We start from the raw sequence: 24,213 nt of genomic DNA, 5'->3' as shown, positions 1-24,213 counted from the left end.
ACTTTGCTTCAAAATTTGTCTGCTGAAAAATCACTAAATAGCAACCTAATCCTACTGAAGTAATATCACTCCTTTCCTTAATTGTTTCTATGGCCTCCCTGTGAGGCAGTGATCAATTTAAAGCTTCTGCTCTTTAAGAGTGTTTTTTTTTAGTTGTCTAATTCCAATAGTTACTTCCATCTCCATTCCTTTGGTAATCTAATCAGGGATGAGATCATGCTGTGACATAGATTTAACTATAGAATCATCAACCACTGAGGGATGCTCAGGAGCCCCTAAGCCAGGATGGTTCATACCTGCAATATGTGGAGAGTTAAGCAACCTTAGCAAATCTCAATAATCTGCATAAAAACCTAAAAAAACTACTAAACTGACCCATAAGTAAATGCAGGAATAAATGTCCAATGAATGTTAAATTATAAAAGGAAATAACTGCTTTGTTTCCATGCATTTTTATTAAGTAAAATTGAACTCATCTCAAACATATGCATTTGGAATGAATGAGTATGCTAGGATTAACACGAGAGGGCAGTACAGGACAGTTATTTCCCAGCATGTATAAACACTTCAAGTTAGCAACTAGGATTATATAGGATTTTCAGTGCCTATTCAAACTTCAGACTTCCAAACCAGCTTCCAAACTAATAAGAAGAGGGGTGCAGCAGTTTTGAGAGTCATACCTAACGTTAATCAGTTGATTTCTCAACCACCAGCTGCTTTAAGGAATGCCAGTGATGTGCTATGTTCACATAAAGCCTAAGGCACTTCCAGTGAATTAGTTTTTTTCTCAAACTTGGCAATTGCCTGATGATTCCCAGCCAGGGGAATTCTGGGAGTTGAACTCCACACATCTTACAATTACCAAATTTGGGAAATACTGCTCTACATCATTTTTTTTTTAAAAAAATATTCCTACAAATAACTTTCTGACTAGAAAAGAAAAATTCAGCTGTGGTAGGAACATAAGGAAAGGAGGCATCTTTTGACATTACTGTGGCCAGGAGGATTCAATTTGTACTGTACCTCAATGGCTAAAACACCAATGGCAAGAGCTCCTGCAAGATACACATAGGTTTCAAGGGAATTCAGGATTACTGCGTAGCAACCCTGGGAAGAAAGAAAGAAATTTGTCTTGAAATAAATGTTTATGCAAAGTGAGTGCATCTAATTAATAAATCTACTAAATTAATTTCAGACTAAGGGGACACCGAGAAACTTCCATTCTGTTCTTTCAGTAAAAAAAGATTAAAATAAAAAAGCAATTAGAAGAAAACAATACATTTTAACAACAAAATAAGTATTAACAAGTAACCTTACAAGTGATTTATTTATTCTTCATTCATTAATCGAGCATGTACAACTGCCCATCTTACTAAATGTAAGCCTAGGCATTGTATCACAATTAATGAAAACAGCCAATCTAAATATATAAAGTCCAAATTTATTCATTATAAACATATTTAATAACATTACAAAGAAAAATATGGGCAATGAAGAACAATCAATATTCATATAAAACCCAAGACTGGAGCTTTCAGCAAATCCCAGCTGCTTTCCAAGGCTATCCTAAAAGGCCACATTTTTGTAAGTTTTCCTAAAATACAAGATTGAGGCTGATTTGATTTCAGGAGATGAAGTATTCCAGAAAAAAGGGAGGGTTGCAAGTGGGAAACTGACCCTGCAACTGATTCTGTGAAAGGTGGTCCCAACTCATCTTTATTGAATGGGCAGAAACTACAGGACAGTTTAGTTCTTGTTTAGTGTGGTCATCTCATCTTAGTCCAGATTGATAAAGTGGAACAGTTAGAGAGTAATCCAAGGTAATAAACATGACCCAACAAGTACTAAGTTACAGATAAATTGATGAGCAATGTTCACCACAATGAACAAGGTATGAAGGAAAAGATCAGAAAATGTTTGATTGGACTTCTAAGTTTAATCAACTTGTTTTGCTTTTTGAAAGAAACTTAAATCAGAAGACAGGTTGTAAAATGTCTATGATGCCTAAGTTGTTCATGTCTGCTTTGTGAGTAGAAGCACTATTGCAAGATTCTTTGGTTCATTTTCCACTATTCTGCAGACATGCCTTATGCCCATGATGGTGAACCAGAAATGGCACACAGAGCCCTCTCTGCTAGCATGCGCGCCATTGCCACATGTCAGATCTCAGTGGTATTTCTTTTTTGAGCTTCTGTTTCCCTGCAAATGACAAAACAAAAGCTCACAAAAGAAAAAGATCTTACTTCTTGCTACGCTCGTAGCATTGGGATGCAGACCAGCTGGTCTTCGGATCTCTGCTGCACATGTGCATGTCCATGCATGTGCTCACCTTTCAGTTTGGGCATGCACCATGCAGTTTGGGCACTTGGTGTTGAAAAGGTTTGCCACAACTATAGATGCTACAGATGCCTCATCCTTTTTGAATATTAGTTAACAATTTGCAAAATTTAGACCACTGCAACATGTTCTACATGGGGCTGCCTTTGCCGGAGCATTTGGAAACATTAACTGGTGCAGAATGTGGTTTACATGGGTTATAAATGGTGTCAGAGATGCAGTACCCATAACATCACTTCTGTGTGAGCTGCATTGATATTTCTAGATGCAGTTCAAGGTGCTGTTTACCATCTTTAAAGCCCTTTGGGATGTGGGACGGGTTACCTGGGGGATCACATTTTTCCAATAGTCTCTACCTGTCCAACTCAATCCAGCACAACAAACATACATTTTTGGATTGTAAACTGCTCAAAGTCATTGACTGAGATAAGGGGCTATAAAAATAGAATAAATAAATAAATATGTTCACACTAGATGATGTTTCTTGAAAATGTAAATGCCGTAAATGCTTTGTTCTACAATTATTAAATATTAGTACCGCTTTATAAAACTTTGATAAGACCACACCTGGAATACTACATCCAGTTTTGGTCACCACATTACAAAAATGATATTGAGACCTTGGAAAAAGTTCAGAGAAGAGCAACTAAGATGATCAAAATCCTGGAGACTAAAACATATGAAGAACGGCTGGAGGATTTTTGTTTAGTCTAGAGAAAAGAAGGACTAGGGGGGACATGATAACAGTATTCCAGTATTTGGGAGGCTGCCACAAAGAGGAGGGGTCTATTTATTTTCCAAAGTACCAGAAAGCAAGACAAGAAACAATGGATGGAAACTAATCAAGGAGAGAAGCAACCTGAAATTGAGGAGAAACTTCCTAACACTGAGGACAACTAACCAGTGGAACAGCTTGCCTTCACAAGTTGTGGGTGCTTCATCACTGGAGATTATTAAGAAGAAACTAGTCAGTCACTTCTCTGAAATGGTATAGGACCTCCAAGGTCCCTTCCAGCTCTATTCTGATTCCTTGAATGTAGTAAAAGCTAAAAGAGCCCATCCTGGCTTCTCTTCATATCATTTCTTTCTTTTTTATTATCTTATTCTATCTTGTACAAAAAAAGGAAGTTTACCCAAAGAAAGGATACAGTCTTCATCCAGGTAAAGAATCCTATCAAGGCAGGAACGTTTTGCCCCATACTTTTATAAGCATTTTGATCATCTCTTTACCTGTTGGTTCTGATAGACTTCTCTTCCTTTCAAACATTCTTCTTTATTGATGAATGCTCCATCACGAGACTGGAGCTCCCGTTTACAACAAGCTTCAGGAACAGCAGGATAGGAATCCAAAAGAATGGAAAGAGAGGTTGCCTCGAAATCTTCTGGACCATTGACACCACAGCATCCAAACTAGCATGTATGAAAGGTGATCAAAGGGTTAATATTTGTGGCAGAATTAGGTTGCTTTCTAGGAAGTCTGAAGACATAATAAGCAGCCACCCAAATAGGATTTCTGAATGTATAAACTGAGGATGTAATTTGATACTTGATGTAAATTTCTATTCCTTCCTAAACATTACAATTTTCTTTAAAAAATAAAATGAAATAAAGCAGGTATGTTTCTAGTCATCATGGATATGACATCCTCAGTTATAAATGAACAAATTAAGAGAGTGTGAAAAGCCTGGATTAGCTTCTTATAGAGCTGCCTGCTATTTTTTCTGTGTTTATGAAACAGAAAGCTATTGTGTAAAATGAACAAGCGTTCGGATTGTCTAATGCTATAATATCAGAAATTATATTTTCAATATCATAACCTCTTTTGCACCAGTTGTAATATGGTTGGTTTATTTTTGTCATTATAGAAACCCATCCAGGAACCAGGTTTCTGTGCTTGTTCGAGAAAATGTAATATAAAAATCTCGGCATAGCATTACATATGGACTTGCATATGTTAAGATCCAGCAATTTCCCAGAGGAGTGACACAATTAAAGCAACAGCAATAACAACCTTCATTAGAACTTAATGAGAACATTTTCAAATTGCTGCCTTTGATCCTCTGGTAGTGCCAAATGAGATCATTTCCATAAAATAAGGCATGAGTTCCTTAATGGTGATATCTGACTGAAAATTAACTAAACCAGGAGCATATAGAACAATTTAAATATCAGAATTTAAGCAGCCTGGCACAATTAATTTTGTTTGGTTCTGTTTTGCAATGAACAGAGAACAAAATGGGCACTAGGAAGCTACTTGGGAAAAACCGCTGTTGCCAGTCTTTCACACACATATCCCACAGAGATTTATTTTATTCTTTCAATATCTGGTAAAGTTGCTTTCAGTTTTTGCTTTACTTCTCTTTGAAAAAGGCTTCCATAGTTAAGAAGCAGGAAGTGCTTCAAACTCATACCTTACAGATCCCCAACCTAGAGGACTGTAGCCCAGCCAATGCATAAAGACAACAAGCTGCTTGTTTGAATGCAGTCCCATAAATCATGTCAAGAAAAGGGTAGAAATTTGCAATTGTCACCTGCTCACCTTTTCTGCCAATCTGTTATGGTTAGAATACTTGGCTACATTAGGTTTCTCTTTGGGCTACTCATACCTACTTGGAATAAAGTCTCACCACTTAATATAAATTGTTTCTGAATATAGAGATGCAAAATTGTGTTCCAGTGCTGTAATAGCAATAGCAATAACACTTAAGACTTATATACCACTTCACAATGCTTTACAGTCTTTAAGTGGTTTACAGAGTCAGCATGTTGCTCCCAACAATCTGGGTCCCCATTTTACTGACCTCAGAAGGATGGAAGGCGGAGTCAACCTTGAGCCAGTGAGAATTGAACTGCTGGCAATCGGCAGAATTAGCCTGCAATATTGCATTCTAACTACTGCCCCATCACGGCGCTATAACCTTTAAAATATTCCCAGCGTGAAAATCCTATTTAACTTGAATGGAAGCTTTTATAGTGCTAGGATGGTGACCCTTCTACTTTCCCCGCTCTTTTGCTTTTCTTTCCTATTCTGTCAAAATTAATTGTGCTTTCATTCTTTTGTGCAACTGCCAGCCATGGTTTTATATAAAATGAGTGTCAATTTTATTTACCTTTGAGCCAAGTTCAGCTCCTACTAATCTCATGTCTATGGTTTTCTTGGCAAAATTTCCTACGTTGCTTGCCACTGATTTTTTTGGAGGGGTGGGGGGTGGGCAGGATTTCCTAATATAATCTAGTCTACAGTCCTGGGATTTTCTTGTACCAAGCAAGCAAGCCTGACTCCACTCAGTAATTAAGATTTTTAAAAAAATCAAATCAGGATGCATTAAACAATCAAGTACTTACTGTGATCATGACTGAGTTCCAGGTGGAAGAAAAGACGTCTGATTCATTGTTCCCCTGATAATGTTTTTTCAGTTCCTTGGTAAAAAACTCTCTGGTCAGCTGCAAGAAAAACCATGCACAGAAGAGGGAATGAATGAATCCATGCCAGAACTTCAAAGCAGGGCTGCATTTCTACTCATGGAAATAGGACTTGAAAGCAAAGTTTATTTACATAGCTATGAGCATGTGATGATTAAGCCTACATGGGTAGGGAGATGCATCCTTGAATTCAGAGCTAGATAAAGGAAAAATGTGACATGAGAGTGGCCCTTAGAATTTCCTTCATATTTACAGCCTTTTCACAAAACACATCACTTATTACATCACAATTTCACAATTTCAGGTGCTGGCATCTCCAGGTGGATTCTACCTTGGAGATTCAATAGTAAGCCAGTACTGAATGCAATGGCCCAATCTTGGGGCTGTTTCTCATATTCCATGAAATTTTCTACTCCTTGTTGGATGTGACCTTAATTTCATTTTTAAAATTTATTTAAAAGCTTGATGCATTTTCACTAACCAGCATCCAAAACATAGTTTATTTTAAATGTGTGAGGCATCCTCTTCTCTTTTTTTTGCCTTAATCTCTATTTTTGCTGTGATTATGAACATAAGACAGAACATAATTAAGAGTATAATCAATAAAGCATGTTGACCTTTTTATTATTGCTGACATTTTCATACAATTTTTCAAAATTATACTTTTTGGGAGACACAGGCATTTTATTCAGCAGAACTGACCATATTTTTTTTCTGTGGTTCTGTAATGTGCCTTTCTAACATCTTGATAAGAATTGGGACTATAGCCAAGCAAAGTGGAGGACAGTATTGCAAGTAGGAGCAAAGGAAGAGGAAATTCCACTGTTGGAGTAGACTTTCTTCAATATTGCTTATAGAAACAAAGTTAGAAGCAAAGTATTTATGATTGATCTTCCCAAATAATGACTGAATTTTTTAATTGCCATATAATTCCATCTACAGTTATGAGGTCCGTTGTATATACCCAAGTAAAATATGAAACTGCAATGCTAACATTTGAAAGATGTTATTAATTCCATCTTCAGGATCTATAAATAATGTCACCCATGAGTGAGAATTGACTTTTGATATGGTAACCACAAGGTCATGTAGTTATTTTGGAAATAATAGAGATGATTTCTCATGGCTTTCTTCTCAGATGTAGGGTTATTAGTGTTGTTCCCCCCCCCTCTACTCTACAGTCCTGTGATTTCTCATGCAAGTATTAATCACTCTCTTCTTTACTTAGCTTTTTCCAGATCAGACAAGGCTAGCTAAGTGCTAAGACCTCTCTTAATCCAATGAAAATATAACACATTTTAACAAGCTTGGCAAGATATTTCTGCATCCACAGCAATAAAGGGAATGTACACTAATAGTTCAGAATTAACAAGTTGTCTCTAGTGTAATATTTGTTCTTGCTCTTTTTTTTCTTGAATCACCCTGGGCGAGGTCAGTTTTATTTTGTATATTGTTTGCCTCAAACACATTATTACTAAAATTAATGGCCCTTTCTGCAGGCCTCATATGATTTGCTGAGAACATATGAAAGCAATATCTTAAACAACTTCAACAAGAGAAGCTCTATCACTCTAAACGGAAGTGCTTATTAGTCAGACTGGACAAGAATTTTCTCTAGGGAAATAAGCCAGCTCCATCAGGCACCTTGGGGTTAGGAGGTGGCCCATACACACACTTAAGCATTGTGTTTTCCTTTCCTTCATCTGCATAATTTACGGAGCCTGGACTCCCATCCTGTGGAGGCAGCCACCCAGATATTTTATTGATGTTTGTCTCTTTCCTAAGTGCAGACTTTGAAACTAATATTGCAGTTGGTAAGAGTCCCAGTTGGCTTCCTTTGACCAATTCTAAACAAAAGAGCTATTTGAATATAAAGTGAAACCTTTGTTTTGACAGGCAGGGTCCCAATGGAAAAGTTGGAGGGTTGTATGTGTGATTTTTATGAGATTTGATCTAAAACAAAGCCCAATGCTGGAACAGTAATGCCAGAAATATATTCCATTCATTTTGACTAGTAGAACATTTAGATTTGCTCCACATATTTTACAAAGAAGGGTAATAGAGTTAATAGCCATTTCAGAAGGCTCAACAAAAATAAAGAAGTAAAAATCTGTAATACTGATTAACAATTGTTTTTCTTCTTTTTAGAAGCTAGAGTTAGACTAGGAATTGTTAGACATTGTATTATCAATGCACAAAGCCCTTCGATTCACCGGTGATTTTACTTAAGCTTTGGGTAATAATGACAGTGATTAGAAAATTAGCTGGATAGTTGACAGAATAGTTTATCAGCATCCTTTTTTCCTAGAGATTAAGATTCTTGTGACTGCTGGCTAGAAAGCAGAATGCAATTCTCCTCCTCCAAGATGTTCAGGATAATGAAATAACAGAGAATTAGAGCAGCAATAGGGAAAAAATAGCATGATTCCAATCAAGTAGAGGTAAAAGAAACAAAAAGAAAGAAAATCCAATTTTTATATTGTATTGATGCGGGGGACAAACTTCCACACCCATATAATTGTCAGCAGAGATTTATTAAGCAGCAAATGTTTCTTCTACTGAAGCCATAGATCAATGATTTGCTGGCAATCTATTGGTACATCTTCAGTGTATCTATATCCAGGTGCAATTTGGGCAATTTAGTTAGCATAATCGAGCATATGAGACTAAACATCACTGTTTGATTTTGATCATCCTGTCTGATGCAAATATATTAGGTATAAAATTTAAGGAGGCTATTAAAAGACCTATTCTATCAGAAGGATCACATAATGCTGTTAACATAAGGTGGTGTTGTGTTTTCTGTGTTTTTTTTAGTGTAAACTTCTTTATTAAAATATGCAATATTTTTAAGTTAAGGAATAGCTTGATATCAATATCTGGGAAAATCCAGGAAAAGATAATCGATCAGATAATTTGTGAGCACCTAGAAATGAACAAAGTGATTACTGGAAGCTAGTATGGGTTTGTTAAAACAGATCATGCCAGACAAGCCTTTTTTGATAAAGTGACTAAATTAGTAAACTAGCAAAATGCTGTGAATATAGAAGGCATTTGACAAAGTAGACCAAACTATCTTGATAAAATAGAAAAATGTGGGCTAGACAGTATCACCACCAGAGGGATTCACTAACCAACTGCACCCAGTGTGTAGTCCTTAATAGAGCTAAATCTACATGGAGAGAAGCATGCAGTGATGTACCTCAAGGTTCCTTCTTTGGCCCAGTATTCTTCAACAAATTTATAAATAATCTAGACAAAGGGATAGAAGGAGAACTTATCAAATGTGTAGGTGACATTTGGGGGAAGGGGATTACTAACATTACTAGATTTCAAGATCTTTATAGACTTGGGCATTGGGCCTAATTGAACAAGAGTCGGTCCTGTGGTGAAAAAAGTAAGGTTTTGCACTTAGGCAGAAAACCAATGAAATATAGGCTCATTAGTAGTAACTGTGTGAGAGATCACCACTTAAGTATAAAGCAGATACGTGCTACAACTATCAAAAAAGCCAATGTAGTTTTGGGCTGCATTAACCGTGGCATAACACTAAGATCATGAGAAATGATAATGCTGCTTTATACTGCACTAGTGAGGCCACAATTGAAATACTACATTAAGTTCTCATCATATGAGATAAAAAAACACTGAGAATCTATAAAGTGTGCAGAGAAGAGCAACAAAGATGATAAAGGATCTGGAGGCTAAATCAGAACATGGATGGTTGAGGGACCTAGATATGTCTAACCTATCAAAGAGGAAGATTGGAGGGATATTGTCTTCCAATACTTGAGAGACTGTGACAGAGGTGATTGACTTTTTTCTTCAAAGCACCAGAGGGCAGGACAAGAAGTAATGGATGGAAGCTTGTTAAAGAGAGATCCAACTTAGAAGTAAGACATTGAGAACAATTAAGCAGTGGAATAGCTTGCCTCCTGGACTTGTGAGTTGAGGTTTTCAAAAATAGACTAGACAACCATTTGATCAGTATGCTGTGAGCAGGAGGTTGGACTAAAAGACTTTTGATGTCCCTTCAAATCCTATGTTCTGATATGCTCTGCACAGAATACTCACTCGTTCATTGCTTTTTTCATTTCTAAATGATCTACAGCTTTCTCTGTTTGTGGTATAATTGTATTTACCCTCTATTGTAATACTTGTCCCTGTGACTACTTACCTTTATTATAGTCTTATTGCTCTTACAATGTCTATTTAGTCAGTCAGAAATGTTCCTATTTATATGATGGCAGCATGGAGTCCACATTTAAGAATCAGGAGCCAGCAAGTTGAATAACCAAAACCAGGCTGACATCTATCACTGGCAAGTTTTTAAACAAGTAGTTACAAATGAGGTATCTGGGCTAATACTTGACAGCATATTAAATGGGACACAAATATGAAGTGGGTGGAACTATTTATTCAAGGAAATCATAGCCATGCTACTCAATGTCAGGTCAAGGACCCTTTTTTTTTTTACAGATTTCTTTGTCACTGCCTCATTTTTTAATTGTACTAATTCAGTTGACTTTGATTTCAATTTTATTTTAAACTTAGATTTGGGATTGACACATCTTTAGTCTATTTGTTAGAAAGTGAACAATCTTGTTTCTCGTAGAGCTCTCGAGATTATACTGTCCTTCTAGACCACCTGGCAGGTATAGATCAGGGAAGACAAACAGAAAAGTTTTATTATGAAGTGGCTTGTAAATAAAATAAATAATGAATTAATTAATGAACACACAAGACCCGACTTCAAATTGTTCCAATTCTAGTTTCTATTCAGCAATACTAGAATACTGTTGTCGGTTATACTTCCTGAGTTATAACCATGAGAAAAGTCATCACAATATCAGCACTGTTGCTATTATGCAGATGACAAAAAATTATTTCATTTTTCATATGAGTGTTGTCTCGGTGATTGCACTAACAAATTGGGTGCAGTGAATACTTTATCTCGTAAAATAAAGTCGGCTCTCCCTCTTGCTGTTTTTCATCAAATCCTGATAATCCTTTTATTTCAACAGGAAATTTTATTCTAATGCTTCTGTGTCTTCGCCCTTATTGCTGGCACTTTCAGGTGATTGCTTTATGTTATTCTTTTTAAAAAGAAATGAGAACTTTAATATCTTATAAATTTCTATAAATGGTGTTCTTGCATCAGAAGCATGGGATACTCAGCCACCCTCAATAGAATGCTTTTTAACACAGAATTATTCCTGATCCTCATTTTGGAAGCGTATAAGGATATACAGAAGCAAAGGGCCAGTTGAACTAGAAAGAATCCATGTTTGAATAGAACGTAATATTTTATGCTTGCCCAGCAAATGACATTTTCTAGTGATCATGATGAATAATGGTCTTAATGAACTATTTAATAATTGCACAAGTCTACTGCAGATCATCAGAATACAAAGTTGCATGGAAGTGCAATAGCATTCTAAGGTGCATAACACAATGATGTGCCAAAGATCAGATGAAGATCAAAGTGCAATTGATGGATAAAGGTACCAAGAATCAGGATCTTAATTTCTCTGATCAAACACTGTTGAAGAGCTAGATTCCTCCCAAAATTGTCTTTTAAAATTTTGATAGTATTCCATGAAAAGATTGATGAAATCCATCTGGACAGAGCCCAACAGTTTTAGGGTATACAGAAGAAGACAAAGAGGAGTCCTATGTGCATGTGTGTAAGAGCATATATGTACATAGTGTAGACCTTCTTCATGCTATTGTTTGCTAGTTTGTTTTCCCCTTGATACTTCTCTCCCTATCTCTTCCACATTGGGAAATGCATCAGGAATCAAAGAGCTAAATCAGTTTTGGTAACTGATTACTAACTTAAATAACCTCTCTGTTTTCATTACTGGAGAAACCGGTGGCAAATAGTGACATGTGCCCCTAATTAGTGGTGCTAGAGTTCAGAAATGTATAGTGTTCAAGGGACAACTGTATTCAAGCTTTGATTTAAAAAAAATATACACAGTAATTGTAGTGTTGCCAAACTTGGCATCAAGAGCAAAGATCCCAAGAGGGAAGGAAATACATCCTCTATTAATATATATATTTGTGTAGGTCCATCTTCCACCCAGATCTGATGACACACCTTCATTAGAGTTGGAGAACACTGACTAAAGAATACCACCCACAATTAACCAGTTGTCTTTAACAAATGCTGTAGTAGTAGAGGATACCCAGGATACCTGGATACCCTTCTAGGTTTTCTCATTTCATTTCTCTATCTCCTTTCTATTTATAGTGCAACATGGAAAGAAGAAGAATAGAGGAAATAAGTTGAGAAAGATTCCTCTGCCCAAATCTGCAACTGCTAAAGCTCAGCCCTATCTCTAAATGATCTGGGACATGGCAAGTCAGGCAGGGGTGGGTTTAAAAAAAAAATTACTACAGTTTTGGTGGGCATGGCTAGGTGGAGAGCATGTGACTGAGTGGTTGTGGCCAACTTGCTGTCACTCAGTCACATGACCCCCAACCCACCGAGCTACACCCACCAAAATGGTGGTGAAAACTTTTGACAAGGGGGGGGGGAGCACCAGCCCGGGGCTCTTTGCTGTCTCCCGGATGGCACTGGGAGTGAATTGAGCAGCCTGCTTTTGAATTGGCGGCTGTGGCCGATGGGCTTGTTTTCTTTTCTCAGGTGGTGTGGGGTAGAATTTAAGGCTAACCTGGAAGGGGTGGCAGCCTGGTACTTGCTGCTTCTTCTGGCTCAGGGAGAGGTAGCTTGGCCAAGCCAGGTGCTCTCTCCCTATCCTCTCCCTCCCTCCCTCCCTCCCTCTCCCTCTCTCTCTCTTTCCTTCCTTGGGTGGATCTGGCAGTAGAAGCGAGCTTACTTGCCAGGCTTGAGGAGGGGAGAAGGTGGAGCTGTTGTCCAAGGATGAGAGCAACCCCTGGCCACCTTTGGGTTAGGGTGGAGAGCTGCCTTGATCCTCTCTCTCTCAATCTCCTTGCACTGGGAGCATCCTTCTCCGGGCAGGGGCGAAGAAGAGCTACCTCCCTCCTCCTCCTGTGACTCCTGTCCAGTGCTCTCTCTTCTCTCTCCTCTTCACCTTCCCACACTTGTTTACCTATCCCAGAGGGCTTGAGTTATGCCCGCCTTCGATACAGCCACCTTCCTCACAGGCATCGCTCCTGAGCAAACTCTTCCATCCTTGGCTGTTGCGAAGAACTGGCAGCTCTAGGTGCACTCGACTCATCACTTACTCTGCTGCCGCTGAGTCAAAGGAAGAACCAGTGCCCTCTACTATGAGGCAGGAGAACTGTGTGCCTCATCTACTCTGGACTTTTTAGGCTTTTAATCCTTGCTTAACCCTTGCGATCATAAAATACCTACAAAGTCAGACTAAATGAAGCACTCAGTTCTCCTGCCTCATAGTAGAGGGTGCTTTTTAAAACATCCACAGTGAGGCAGCAGCTAGCTAGCCTCACCTCAGCACTTGTCTTTTTCCTTTTAATTTTTTTTTCTCTTTTGATGATGGGAGTGATGAGGCTGTGCCTCCCCTGCCTCATCTGACTGCACGTCACTGGTCCAGCCGCTCTGAGCTTGGGAAGACTGGTCAAAATGTTTGTGATTGTAACCTATTTGGAAATCAGAGATTAAGGAAAGTTGAGTTAAATGGAACTGCATCTACATGGAGGACCCCAAAGCTCTGTTTTAGGCCCAGTACTCTTCAACATCTTCATCAATGATTTGTATGGGGATAAGTGGGGAACTAATCAAATTTTCAGATGACACCAAGCTGGCAGGAATAGCCAACACTCCAGAAGACAGGCTTAAGATACAGAAGGATCTTGACAAACTTGAACATTGGGCACTATCTAATAAAATGAAATTCAATGGTGTAAAAAAGTAAGGTTCTACATTTAGACAAGAAAAATGAAATGCACAGGTTCAGTATAGGTGGTACCTTGCTCAATAGTAGAACTATGAGAGGGAACTTGGAATCCTAGTGGACAACTATTTAAATATGATCCAGCAGTGTGCAGCAGCTGCCAAAAAAGCCAACACAGTTCTAGGCTGCATAAACAGAGGGATAGAATCAAGATCATGTGAAGTGTTAATACCACTTTATAATGTCTTGGTAAGGCCACACTTGGAATATTGCATTCAGTTTTGGTCGTTGCGATGTAAAAATGATGTTGAGACTCTAGAAAGAGTGCAGAGAAGGGGACTGGAGGCTAAAACACATGAAGAACAATTGCAGGAACCGGGTATGTCTGGTTTAATGAAAAGAAGGACTAGGGGAGACATGATAGCAGTGTTTCAATATCTCAGGGGTTGCCATAAAAAAGAGGGAGACAAACTGTTCTCCAAAGCACCTGAGGGTAGAACAAGAAGCAATGGGTGGAAATGAATCTAGGAGAGAAGCAACTTAGAACTGAGGTGAAATTTCCTGACAGTTAGAACAATTAATCAGTGGAACAACTTGCCTTCAGAAGTTGTGAATGCTCCAACAATGGAAGCTTTTAAGATGTTGGATAGCCATTTGTCTGAAATGATATAGTGTTTCCTGCCTAGGCAGGGGGTTGGACTAGAAGACCTTCAAGGCTCCTTCCAACTCCGTTATTCTATTCTAAATCCTAAATCCTTGGCAGGATATACAGTGAAATTTCAATTTGTCATCTTCCTGTTAGCTTCATTTTAAGAATTAGATTGCCCGAGATAGTTTTGCTGATGGTTTTTCCATTAAGCAATGCGAAGTTGGCTAGAAGGGATTAAGATCTGGTTCACCGATAAGATGTCTGACATAAAGGAGTGCAGAAGAGACAAAGGACCTACAGCGATTCATTTTTTTCCCCCTTGCAAGCATACAATACAAGAATGAAGATAAGGTGTTCAACCGGAGAAGATTTGAAAATGCAAAATTAGTTTTCTTTTGTTTTGCGTTGAAAAACAAACTGAATATACACAGCAAAGAGGAATACAAAATTGCAGTGGTCACAACCAGTAGATCACAAATAGGGCCACAGCCCTCCAGCATCCAAGTTGCCTTGTGCTCATTTTCTAAGCATAATATTATTATTGTTTCTCCTGTGCCTACAGAATATCAATTGCATTTTGAAAAATGATCACCAGGGCAGGGTTTTGCCCAAGGAAGAAATACCAGTGTAGCGCTTCCCTTTCCTGTTGTTGAATCCCATTCTTCTTAACCTTGCTCCAATTTGAATTTTCCATTTTGTTTTGTTTTCCCACTGTGTTCCCGTACTCCAGTAATTCAGTTATTTGAAACAGAGTCTCTGCTTGCCTGCTCCGCTGACTGTCTCATTTGAAATCTCAGCAGAGCACATCGTTCTCCATCGTCGTTTGGGTTCTTAATCTCTTCTTTCCCCTCTGCTATTAATTATTCAATTCTAAGTATATTATTTAACCCCATGTAGTGTTGCAAACATTTTGGCTGCAGGATGTTGCACAAGATGAAAATGTGCTGCCTTGCAAAACAAGGAAAACTGTGTTTATCAATTATTTCTTACTCAGAGGGGGAGACGGGCTGTGCACAGAGCAGCATTAACCATAATAACACAAGACAAGCTAGGAAGCCATTAAGAACAGGCTGTGAAAATGCATCAACAAAAAGCAGGGCAGTATTCAAAAATAATAATTTATCTACTTATCTGAGTATTTTAATGTTCTTTGAAGGAAATCTATTATTTCAAAGTACAATTAATTATCTTCTCTTCTCTATTGCTACCAGCATATTTGGGTGGGGCTACTTTAGACAGGGTGAACAAAATTGTCTCCTTCCTTCTTGATAATTTTTCCAATTCACTCTAAAATTTCATATACTTTCACAGGAAAATATGATTATTTTTTTTAAAAAAATCAAACAGAAAACTATATGCAAACTCATATGAGAACATAAAGATCCTATTTTGTGAGATTTTGACCAATAAGAATAAAGTTGAATATTTGGATGTATCTAAGAGTGGTACCTGTCACTTTTCCAATAACAGAAGGGCTGGTTTTGACCCTAATCCAAGGAAATGGTTTATGTGATACAGGATATTGAAGTGCTAATTAGGAGCTGATCACTCCAATAAACTCATCTCCATTCAATTTAATCAGGCATTGTGCTCCATAATATTATCACTATAGTTACCATTCTATTCTGTTCCAGATTCATTGAGTAAGTATTCTGACACAGGTCTACAATATATTCATAACAAATTAACAATGTAAAGGGGACATGAGGTTTTCAAAAGCCAGTGAAAACTCAAAGACCTCCTTCACCCCTTTCTTTGCATGAATATAAGCCTCAGCCTTAATTTACATGTCTTTTCTGCAAAAACTAAAGAGTTGCTAATTACCATATGTGAATTTGTAAACATGCATTAGACTGATATTTATTTTTGGTTATTTCAAAATAACTTGTATTTAAAAAGAAATTAAGCATAATAGTGGGTGAAAAATGAAGTAAGCCATTCCAAATGAATATGAAAAGCCATCTCATCTAGTATTTGGACAAAAAAAAGTTTAGTTTAGTTTAGTTTCCTTTATTTGTATGCCGCCCTTTTCCCTGGGGGGACTCAGGGCGGCTCACAATTCAAAAAAGGGGGGGGGGAGACAAACAGTAGACAATACAACATGTTAAAAAAGAGCACAACAGTCACACAGTTCGGGTGGGGCTACAATCTTAACCCCAGGCCAGCCGGGACAGCCAGATCTTTAAAGCGGCGCGGAAGGACTGGAGGGTGGTGATATCTATTAAATTCCAGACCTGGATTTAAAAGTTCCAGGTATACCTTCATATATTCAGTTAAGCTAAAGATGGATTAACCATTAAGCATAATAAGCATCTGTTTAGAACATCAAGGAAAGAAGAACAGTACAGATTTCTTTCCCCAAACTATCAACTCTTTTGCTGTCACACTTGAGGGGTCTTTTTATTTTTAGTAATTGTCTTATAGTATCTACTATGTTCAACTTTACCTCACATTGTTAAAGAGTCTCTCCCCTTTGGCATGGTGAATCACTAACTTTAAATATTTGGTTTGAAGATATCATCAGATACTGCATTGGTTTCTTTCTAGTGAAGTGATACTTTTGGTTCCTCTGAGGGGCACCATTTTTGGGATATGTTTTAAGACAACCAGCTAACCTTGATCCAGACATTCCACAAAAAGGGAAGGACAAACCACTTTTAAATGTTTGCCTGGAACAGTCAACAGTAGTCAGTCTCAATTGCTTTTAAGTGGGTTCCTTTTAAAGATGCATTAATGAGTGTTACGGCCATTTAATTTTTCAATTATATACAATTGCAATGAATATACAAACTTACAATAACAGCAACTTTTTCAATGTGACGAATATTGGATTATCACCCTTAAACTTTCCAAGTGGAAGTAATAATTCAATGTCTAATATCAGATTGGAAAAGCTGTGTTACAACATTATGATAATTTGATAAATTAAAATTCCTATTCAACTTTGTACAAAGTGAACGGTAAGTGGTAGAGAAAGATCTGCTTCTACCAAGTGGGTTAACTATTTTCAAATCCCCTTCATCAAATCATCCCATCAATGGAAAGCAAATAATCTTGGCTGTCAAACATTTCTGCTGCTTTGTTGAATCATTCCCTAAAGGATTCACTCTGCAGTCATTTTAGCATCCTGTTATGTTCTTTTTATTTTCTTAATGTCCCTCTGCCTAGTCACAACTATCAAGTCTACAAAGTGCATTTGAAAATGTTTCCCTGGCTACCCACTTATGTGTTGTTGTGTTGTTAAAGCACTCAAACCAACTAGATCTTTCTTTGAAATGTAATCTCTGGCTGCTAGGATCCTTGAGCCAGATTCTGGTCCAATCCCATGCATATAACCACATACTATATGTTTATCCCATAATAAAGGGCAGATCTATTTGCTACTATCAAAGGTGATCTTGATTTTATTATTTATTCGGCTGGTTGGTGCTCCTGTCCATATATTGCAACAAATTCAGAACTGCTTTCTCTGAATTTGACTGCTACCAGTTCCTGCTACCACAGGAATGCATCCCTCAACTCTGCCCCTCTCCACTGATTTGTGCGCATGTCTGACTATCTTTGCATGAATCTGGGTTGGTCATACTCAAAGATATAATTTAACAGATTACATGTGTGGTTTTCTCTTGCTGTGAGGTCTTCCTCTTGTGTCTCCTGAAGGAATGTCACTAATTCAGAAAATAGAGACCGTATTGACCAGACCATAACAAATTTGCTCAGGAAGTGATCACTATTTATAGAGCAGTCACTGTCACTGCAGTTGTGTTTCTGTCCTTGTCAAAAGGGAAGGAAAGGGAAAGCCTTTAAATTGTTTAAAAAGCATTGGTCTTTTCCTTCTTTTCAACTGTGGGACCATCAAAAGAGGCCTTCAGTGTTTTTAATCTTTTTAATCAATGTTTTTAAAAAGATGTGGCTGTTTTGATATTGGTTCTGTACTCACATCTTCCTTTAAGATCTCTATTAAAATTTGGAAATGGAGTTTCATTGGGACAATACAATCTGTGTAAAATTCTTTTACAGGAATATGAGCAATTTCCAGTTTTATTTTTGCATCCGGCACATTTCCGCTTAATTCTGCAGCCAGATCTGATTAACATGCATGCCAATTCAGTTAGCAATTAATACTTTGGTGATAATAATAATAAACATCAACAATAGCAAAACAGGATATAAGGCAGGCAAGAGATAGAGATAGAGGAAGACAGATGAACTACAACAGGAGGGAAAGAGGAAAGCAGTTTAGTATTCTCAGAAATCGCAAAACCCCAGGAAATAATAGATTGGTTAATTAGCATGGCCAGCCCAAAAAACCAAATTAGCCTTTGGTTATTCCAACTTTAACCTATTGTAACAGCAGCAGAATAGGGGTGGAAAATAGGTGTTTTCTCCTCTATTCTGCACTATAAAGAGATTAATTTGGCATCTAGGAGTTATATATTCTGTTCACTATAAGCTGCTATCCATGAGCTTTATTCTCTTGTAAGATATTCTCACTAAGTTTGCTCTTGCATACTTTATTTTTTTCTTCTATTTGAAAATGTTTAGTCATTTAAATACAGTGAACTTTTTTGGGAAATATGATCAATTACCCAACTAATACATAATTGTATAGTATATTTGTCCCAGGAACAATCAAAACCAATACAAAACATTGATAGAAAATTGGATAAATATATTGCTGTAAATCCAACTACCATAGTAGATGAGGAAGAAAAACAATAAAAGCAGCAGGTCAGAGATAGGTTTCTTAAAGTGGTTTTGCAACACAGAAAAAGCTCAAATAAATATTCAGCTGGGACCTTTTTTCCCCATTAGGTCCTACAGGACAAGTAGCTAAAAGCCAACCAGACATCACTTGAGAATATAGTTTAAATTAATATCCACCATTGTCTTAATCTTGAGAAATAAGCCACAATTTTTTTTTGCCGATAGCTTTTTTCCCCCCACTGATTCTCACAGTCACAGTCTCAATTTTTTTAAATATTCTATTGTGAAAGTTACTTTTTCGTATTTATTTAATACCACAAAGTAATCTGTGCAACTGTGAGAATTTGAAAAGGGGGAAACCACAGAAATAGCAGATTGAATTCATTATTCCCTTGTATTTCATAAGAGTATATAGTATTTTGAACAATGATGATAAAGAAAAGAAAGACCAACTATTTCATATCTCTCTCTCTCCCTCTCCCTCTCCCTCGCTCCCTCTCTCTGAACAGGACAAGAAAAACCTATTAATCTTGAAATTGTTTTTGTACAACAACATTTAGTGGACAGATAAACATCACTGAGCAAAATAGGCTGATTACGTTTATTTTATTAATCATACACTATCAAAATAATTTTAGAGTGGGTGGGATAAATGTGGTTTTTTTTCTGTATCAAATTACTACTTAGAGCAAATACAATGATGAAATGAGCCCAAGTAGAGGAATCATCAAATATAAAGCTCTGTTAGATTTGCAATGACAGGAGCAAAGGATCACATTGTATTCATTCATTTCTATGTATATGTCTTTTTCATTATTTCTAATATTTCATGCAGTTATCTCTCTCAATGAGACTGTGCCCATTAGCTTCAGGAATGATAGGCTTTTCTTTTTTTTTTAAACTAATGGAAAGTATCTGAAAATTTAGACTCTACCAATCTCAGACCCCTGCTGGAGAAGCCACAATCTCAGCAGTTCTCCCAAATCTACAGAGAGACTATCTAAGGATTCTAATATCCTCTTCCAAGATTGGATGTGCTTGTCTTCAGTTGGGAAAGTCCGACTTATCATAAGACCCTTGGATTGCTCTCCCAGAGATCACAGATTTGCATCCTTAAACTCTCAAACCACTAGTTTACTGTAATCCCTGAATTCTCAAAATAAAGCTAATTCAATTTTAAAGATGACCTTTTCCTGAAAAGCAGGCTTTGTCTTCTAAAGCATCTATGCATGACCCAAGCTGTGCTTGCTTACTTTCAATGGGGTGGTTTCAAATTGCTTAGACTAAGTGGAAATGCTTTAGTATCCTGAACAAAGGACTGCTCGGGAAATTTATAAAGTAGAAGTCCAACTGAATGTAATTCTGCAGATTCCTAAAGAACATTCCATCATCGTCATACTCACATTTTCTCTAAAGATAAATGCCAAGATTGCAGCCGAGAGTTCTGCCAGGAAGATTAGCAAAATAAACATGAAGAACTGAAAGAGGGGAAAAAAGAAATGTACATTACTGTTTATTTAGAGTTAACATCTGCCTCAACATTTAATAAAATAAGAGTAAGAATAGGTCAAACTGACTAAAACACATTTAGAAATTGACAGCTAGAGTGGAACAAATTTGCCAAATAAATAGCTTAAGAAAATGACTAGAAAATGTCAAATCCCCATAGTTGGGGGATTGTTTGATGCACTATTAAAGCTGTTGATCATCTGCGATATATGCTATTTTTTACTTGGCATGTATATTACATTGTTTGTAACTGATTATTCCAATACCATTATAACCAATCACTTGGATTTTGAAGTTCATACACAACAATACTTCTGGGCCATCTGACAACTCTTCACATACTTTGCATCACACAACAAAACAGGTTGTCCTCAACTTCCAACAGTTCATTAGTGACCATTACAATGGCAATGAAAAAAAGTGACTTATGACCATTTTTCACAGTTACGACTTTTGCAGCATCCCCACAATCATGTGAATGTCAGGGTTCCAAGTAACACCCCCCAATGAAAGAAGACTCCAAGGCTTGAGTTTCCTCAAAGTTCCATTTTATTAGAAATGTCATATTGGCACATCTGGGAAAACCCAAACCTGAAAGTTTCCAGGGTTTCCCCAGCCAAATGAAAGTTCAAATCCCTGCCCAGCACTCACATGTCCAACACATGGACCAATCAGGCACCATCCAAAACGGGAGATGCCTCCCAGTTGCACCATTGCAGGGCAAGTTGTCCTTGACTCTCTGAGAAAAGAATATTGTTTTGACTATATCTCACTCATACTCCATATAATCCCCCTTCCCATTTTCCCACAGTAGAAATTTTTACATTGGGAAATGTAATTTTTTTTTTACATTTCCCAACGTAAAAGATGGCTTCCAGGTCTGACAGTGATCAAATTTCAGTTGCTTGGCAACTGGTTCATACTAATTACCATTGCTGTGTTCCAAGGTCATGTGATCACCTTTTACGATCCTCTGACAAGCAAAGTCAGTGGAGAAACCAGATTCACTTAACAACTGGGTTACTAATTTATCAACTGCAGTGATTCACTTAACAACAGTAGCCAGAAAGGTCTCGATATGGGGCAAAACTCACTTAACAAATGTGTCACTTAACAACAGAAAATGTGGGCTCAATTGTGGTTGTAAGTCGAGGACTACCTATATTTGATAAATATGGGCCAGCCTTTTGTAAGTATCTAGTGTCTGCTGGGACTGCAACATCCAAAATTCTGCAGCCAATCCAGCTTTCAGAGGTCAAGTATCTCCACTGCTTTAAGAGTCATATTAATGAAGTGACGCTTTAATGGTTCGACTCGTTACAGCAGCAATATCACGTTTTTTCAGGTTCAAAACGAAACCTGGAAAAAATAAACATAAAAAAGAGAATAGGTATTGAAATGGAAGAGAGAGTGAGAGAGAGAGAGATATGATAGATAGATGATAGATGATAGATGATAGATAGATAGATAGATAGATAGATAGATAGATAGATAGATAGATAGATAGATAGATAGATAGATAGATAGATAGATAGATATTGAGAGGGGAATCCCAAGTACCAACATTTTTCTTTGGTCCAAAGAAATGTGCTCCTTTTCCAAGAACACTGGGGGGGAAAAACCCTACAAAAAAGATGCTAAAATTTTAGTTGCTGTGTGCCACTCATAGGCTTTCTTCATGCTGCTAGAATTAAAATTAAATACTAGGCCAGCCTATTTTGTAGATGACATGGAAGGGGAATATTTCGCACCTCACAAAAAGCTGCAAAATGGCTTAGGTACAAAACTACAAGCATCTTTTTAGGTGGTACCTTTGTTTAATTTCTGCATTACAAATGAGAGAGGGGGAATTATAGAAATTAGAGTTGTCAATTGGAGGAGTCATATGAAATGAAACTGCACTGCAAACATCCAATGTCTTTTATAACCCTTGGTGATGTTGCAATGATCAAGTGCTGGTAATATCCTGTAAAGCTGTAGACAGTGTGGGGACAAATATTTGGGGGACCACTTCTCCTTGGTTACATCTACCTGTTCCATCAGGACTGACAGGAAATCATGTTATGGGTCCTTCTACTAAGAAATGTCATCTGAAGAAGAAAAGCTTTTTCTGCCACAGCATCTTCCCTTTGGAACATCATTCCCCCAAAGTTAAATTGCTCATTACTCTACTGGCCTTTCAGAGGGATATGAAAGCATGGCCTTGGCATTGTGGTTGAGGATCCAATGATAGTATGGAGCCCGTTAGCTGGTTTTATTGGCACTTTATGGATTGAACACTCCCACAGATTAAATTTTAACTATTTTAATTGGTTTTTTTAAAAAATACTTTTCCATTTTGGTTGTTTATTTATAACTACTGTTTCAGTGGTGGGATTCAGCCAGTTTGCACCTATTCGGGAGAACTGGTTGTTAACTTTCTAAGCAGTTCAGAGAACCAGTTGTTGGAAGAAATCTCCTTTTGTTTTTTCCCCACTTTCCAGGGCTAATCCTGCAAGGAAGGCAGGAAGGAAACATTCTGGTGTTGTTTCTAGCCTAAACTTTATTGTCCTGCTTACAGAAAGTGCCTCTCTGTTAATCTTTATTACATTGCAACAGCTAAGGCGAAGCGCCCATCAAAGTGAGTGATGTTCAGTTGGCCACACTCATCCAATCACATGACCACTGAGCCCCACCTACCCAGCTGGTCATTAGGGCAGAGAACCGGTTGTTAAATTATTTGAATCCCATCCCTGTACTGTTTGTTTTTGTTTATAAGTCTGTGACTGTGAACCACTCAAAGTCACATATATGAGGCAGGCAGCTATATAAATAGAACAAACAAACAAATAAACATCCAAAAAGGGTAAAACATGAGGTGGCACAATAGTTCTTTTGTTGTTTGAATGAAAGCTTCATTCATTTGTCTGAAATATACAGCAGGCTTCATTTCCCATGGAAGGTTAGAAAAAAAAGATTGCAGGAATTTTCCTTACAAATAAAAATCAATTAACAAATTTTTAAATTTTTAAAGGTCCTCGTATAATAACACGCCTTTAACTTTTTTCAAAAATTAAAACTGGGAATTTGCCACGATCATCAATCAGAATCGGAATATTTGGATTTAACTCTCAGATGAATTAAACAGGCTTCAAAGTCATCTGAATATGTATGTATGTATTTAATCATTTATTTAATCATTTATTTAATCATTTATTTAAACATTTATTCATTTGTTCAATTAATCAATCAAATTGCTGATCTGGAATCCAAGATAAGAACTGTGGTCAGGCTACCTGTCATCTTCAGATTTGTTGCGTGTTTAAGACATTGTTCCCAAATTTTTATGGCTAATTGTGGATGTTCTATCATCCAATTTAGATATACCTATTTTTTTTGATAACATATTTTTGTCTAGTTATTTAAGTAATTTTTTTTAGATGCATATTCACACTTGTATATGAAAAGTAAAACTGCCTTAAATATGAGGTGGAGAAAATAGTAGTGGTTGCTTTTTATTGCTTTCTTACTGTTGCAGATAGAATAATTTGGATTTTTTTTAAAAAAAGAGCACACTAGGATTGGCATCTTCATACTGATAAAATTATTTCACAGATTTTCAAAATTCATAGATACAGCACTGCATTATCAAAGTGTTTAAAATATCATTCGGGTATTCCATGGGCTAACTTTTTTTTTTCAGGAACCCTTGCAATTTATTTTTAAAAAAAACAAGTTCAACTACTAGGCAAGCTTTAGGGACTA

The 24,213-nt window shown here is 37.2% G+C and overlaps 1 protein-coding gene across 4 annotated transcripts in view; it reads right to left on the bottom strand.

The window, feature by feature from the left end:
- Positions 1 to 24,213, bottom strand: part of TSPAN18 (tetraspanin 18) — a 184,299-nt gene that overhangs the window by 3,253 nt on the left and 156,833 nt on the right. For all 4 annotated transcript variants that reach the window (XM_087719951.1, XM_087719946.1, XM_087719958.1 and 1 more), the window contains 4 exons: positions 20,364 to 20,438; positions 5,683 to 5,781; positions 3,568 to 3,747; positions 1,024 to 1,107 (listed from right to left, as the gene is read on the bottom strand). In XM_087719951.1, the coding sequence (XP_087576077.1) occupies positions 1,024 to 1,107; positions 3,568 to 3,747; positions 5,683 to 5,781; positions 20,364 to 20,438 (438 nt within the window). The remainder of the gene's footprint in view (positions 1 to 1,023; positions 1,108 to 3,567; positions 3,748 to 5,682; positions 5,782 to 20,363; positions 20,439 to 24,213) is intronic.

Source organism: Thamnophis sirtalis, unplaced genomic scaffold (genome assembly GCF_051295495.1).
Source record: "Thamnophis sirtalis isolate CommonGarterSnake01/CBP01778 unplaced genomic scaffold, rThaSir2_p1.2 scaffold_1, whole genome shotgun sequence".
NCBI classification, from domain to species: domain Eukaryota; kingdom Metazoa; phylum Chordata; class Lepidosauria; order Squamata; family Natricidae; genus Thamnophis; species Thamnophis sirtalis.
Note: the sequence above shows the minus strand (reverse complement) of the source record. Positions and strands in the feature narration are given on the sequence as shown.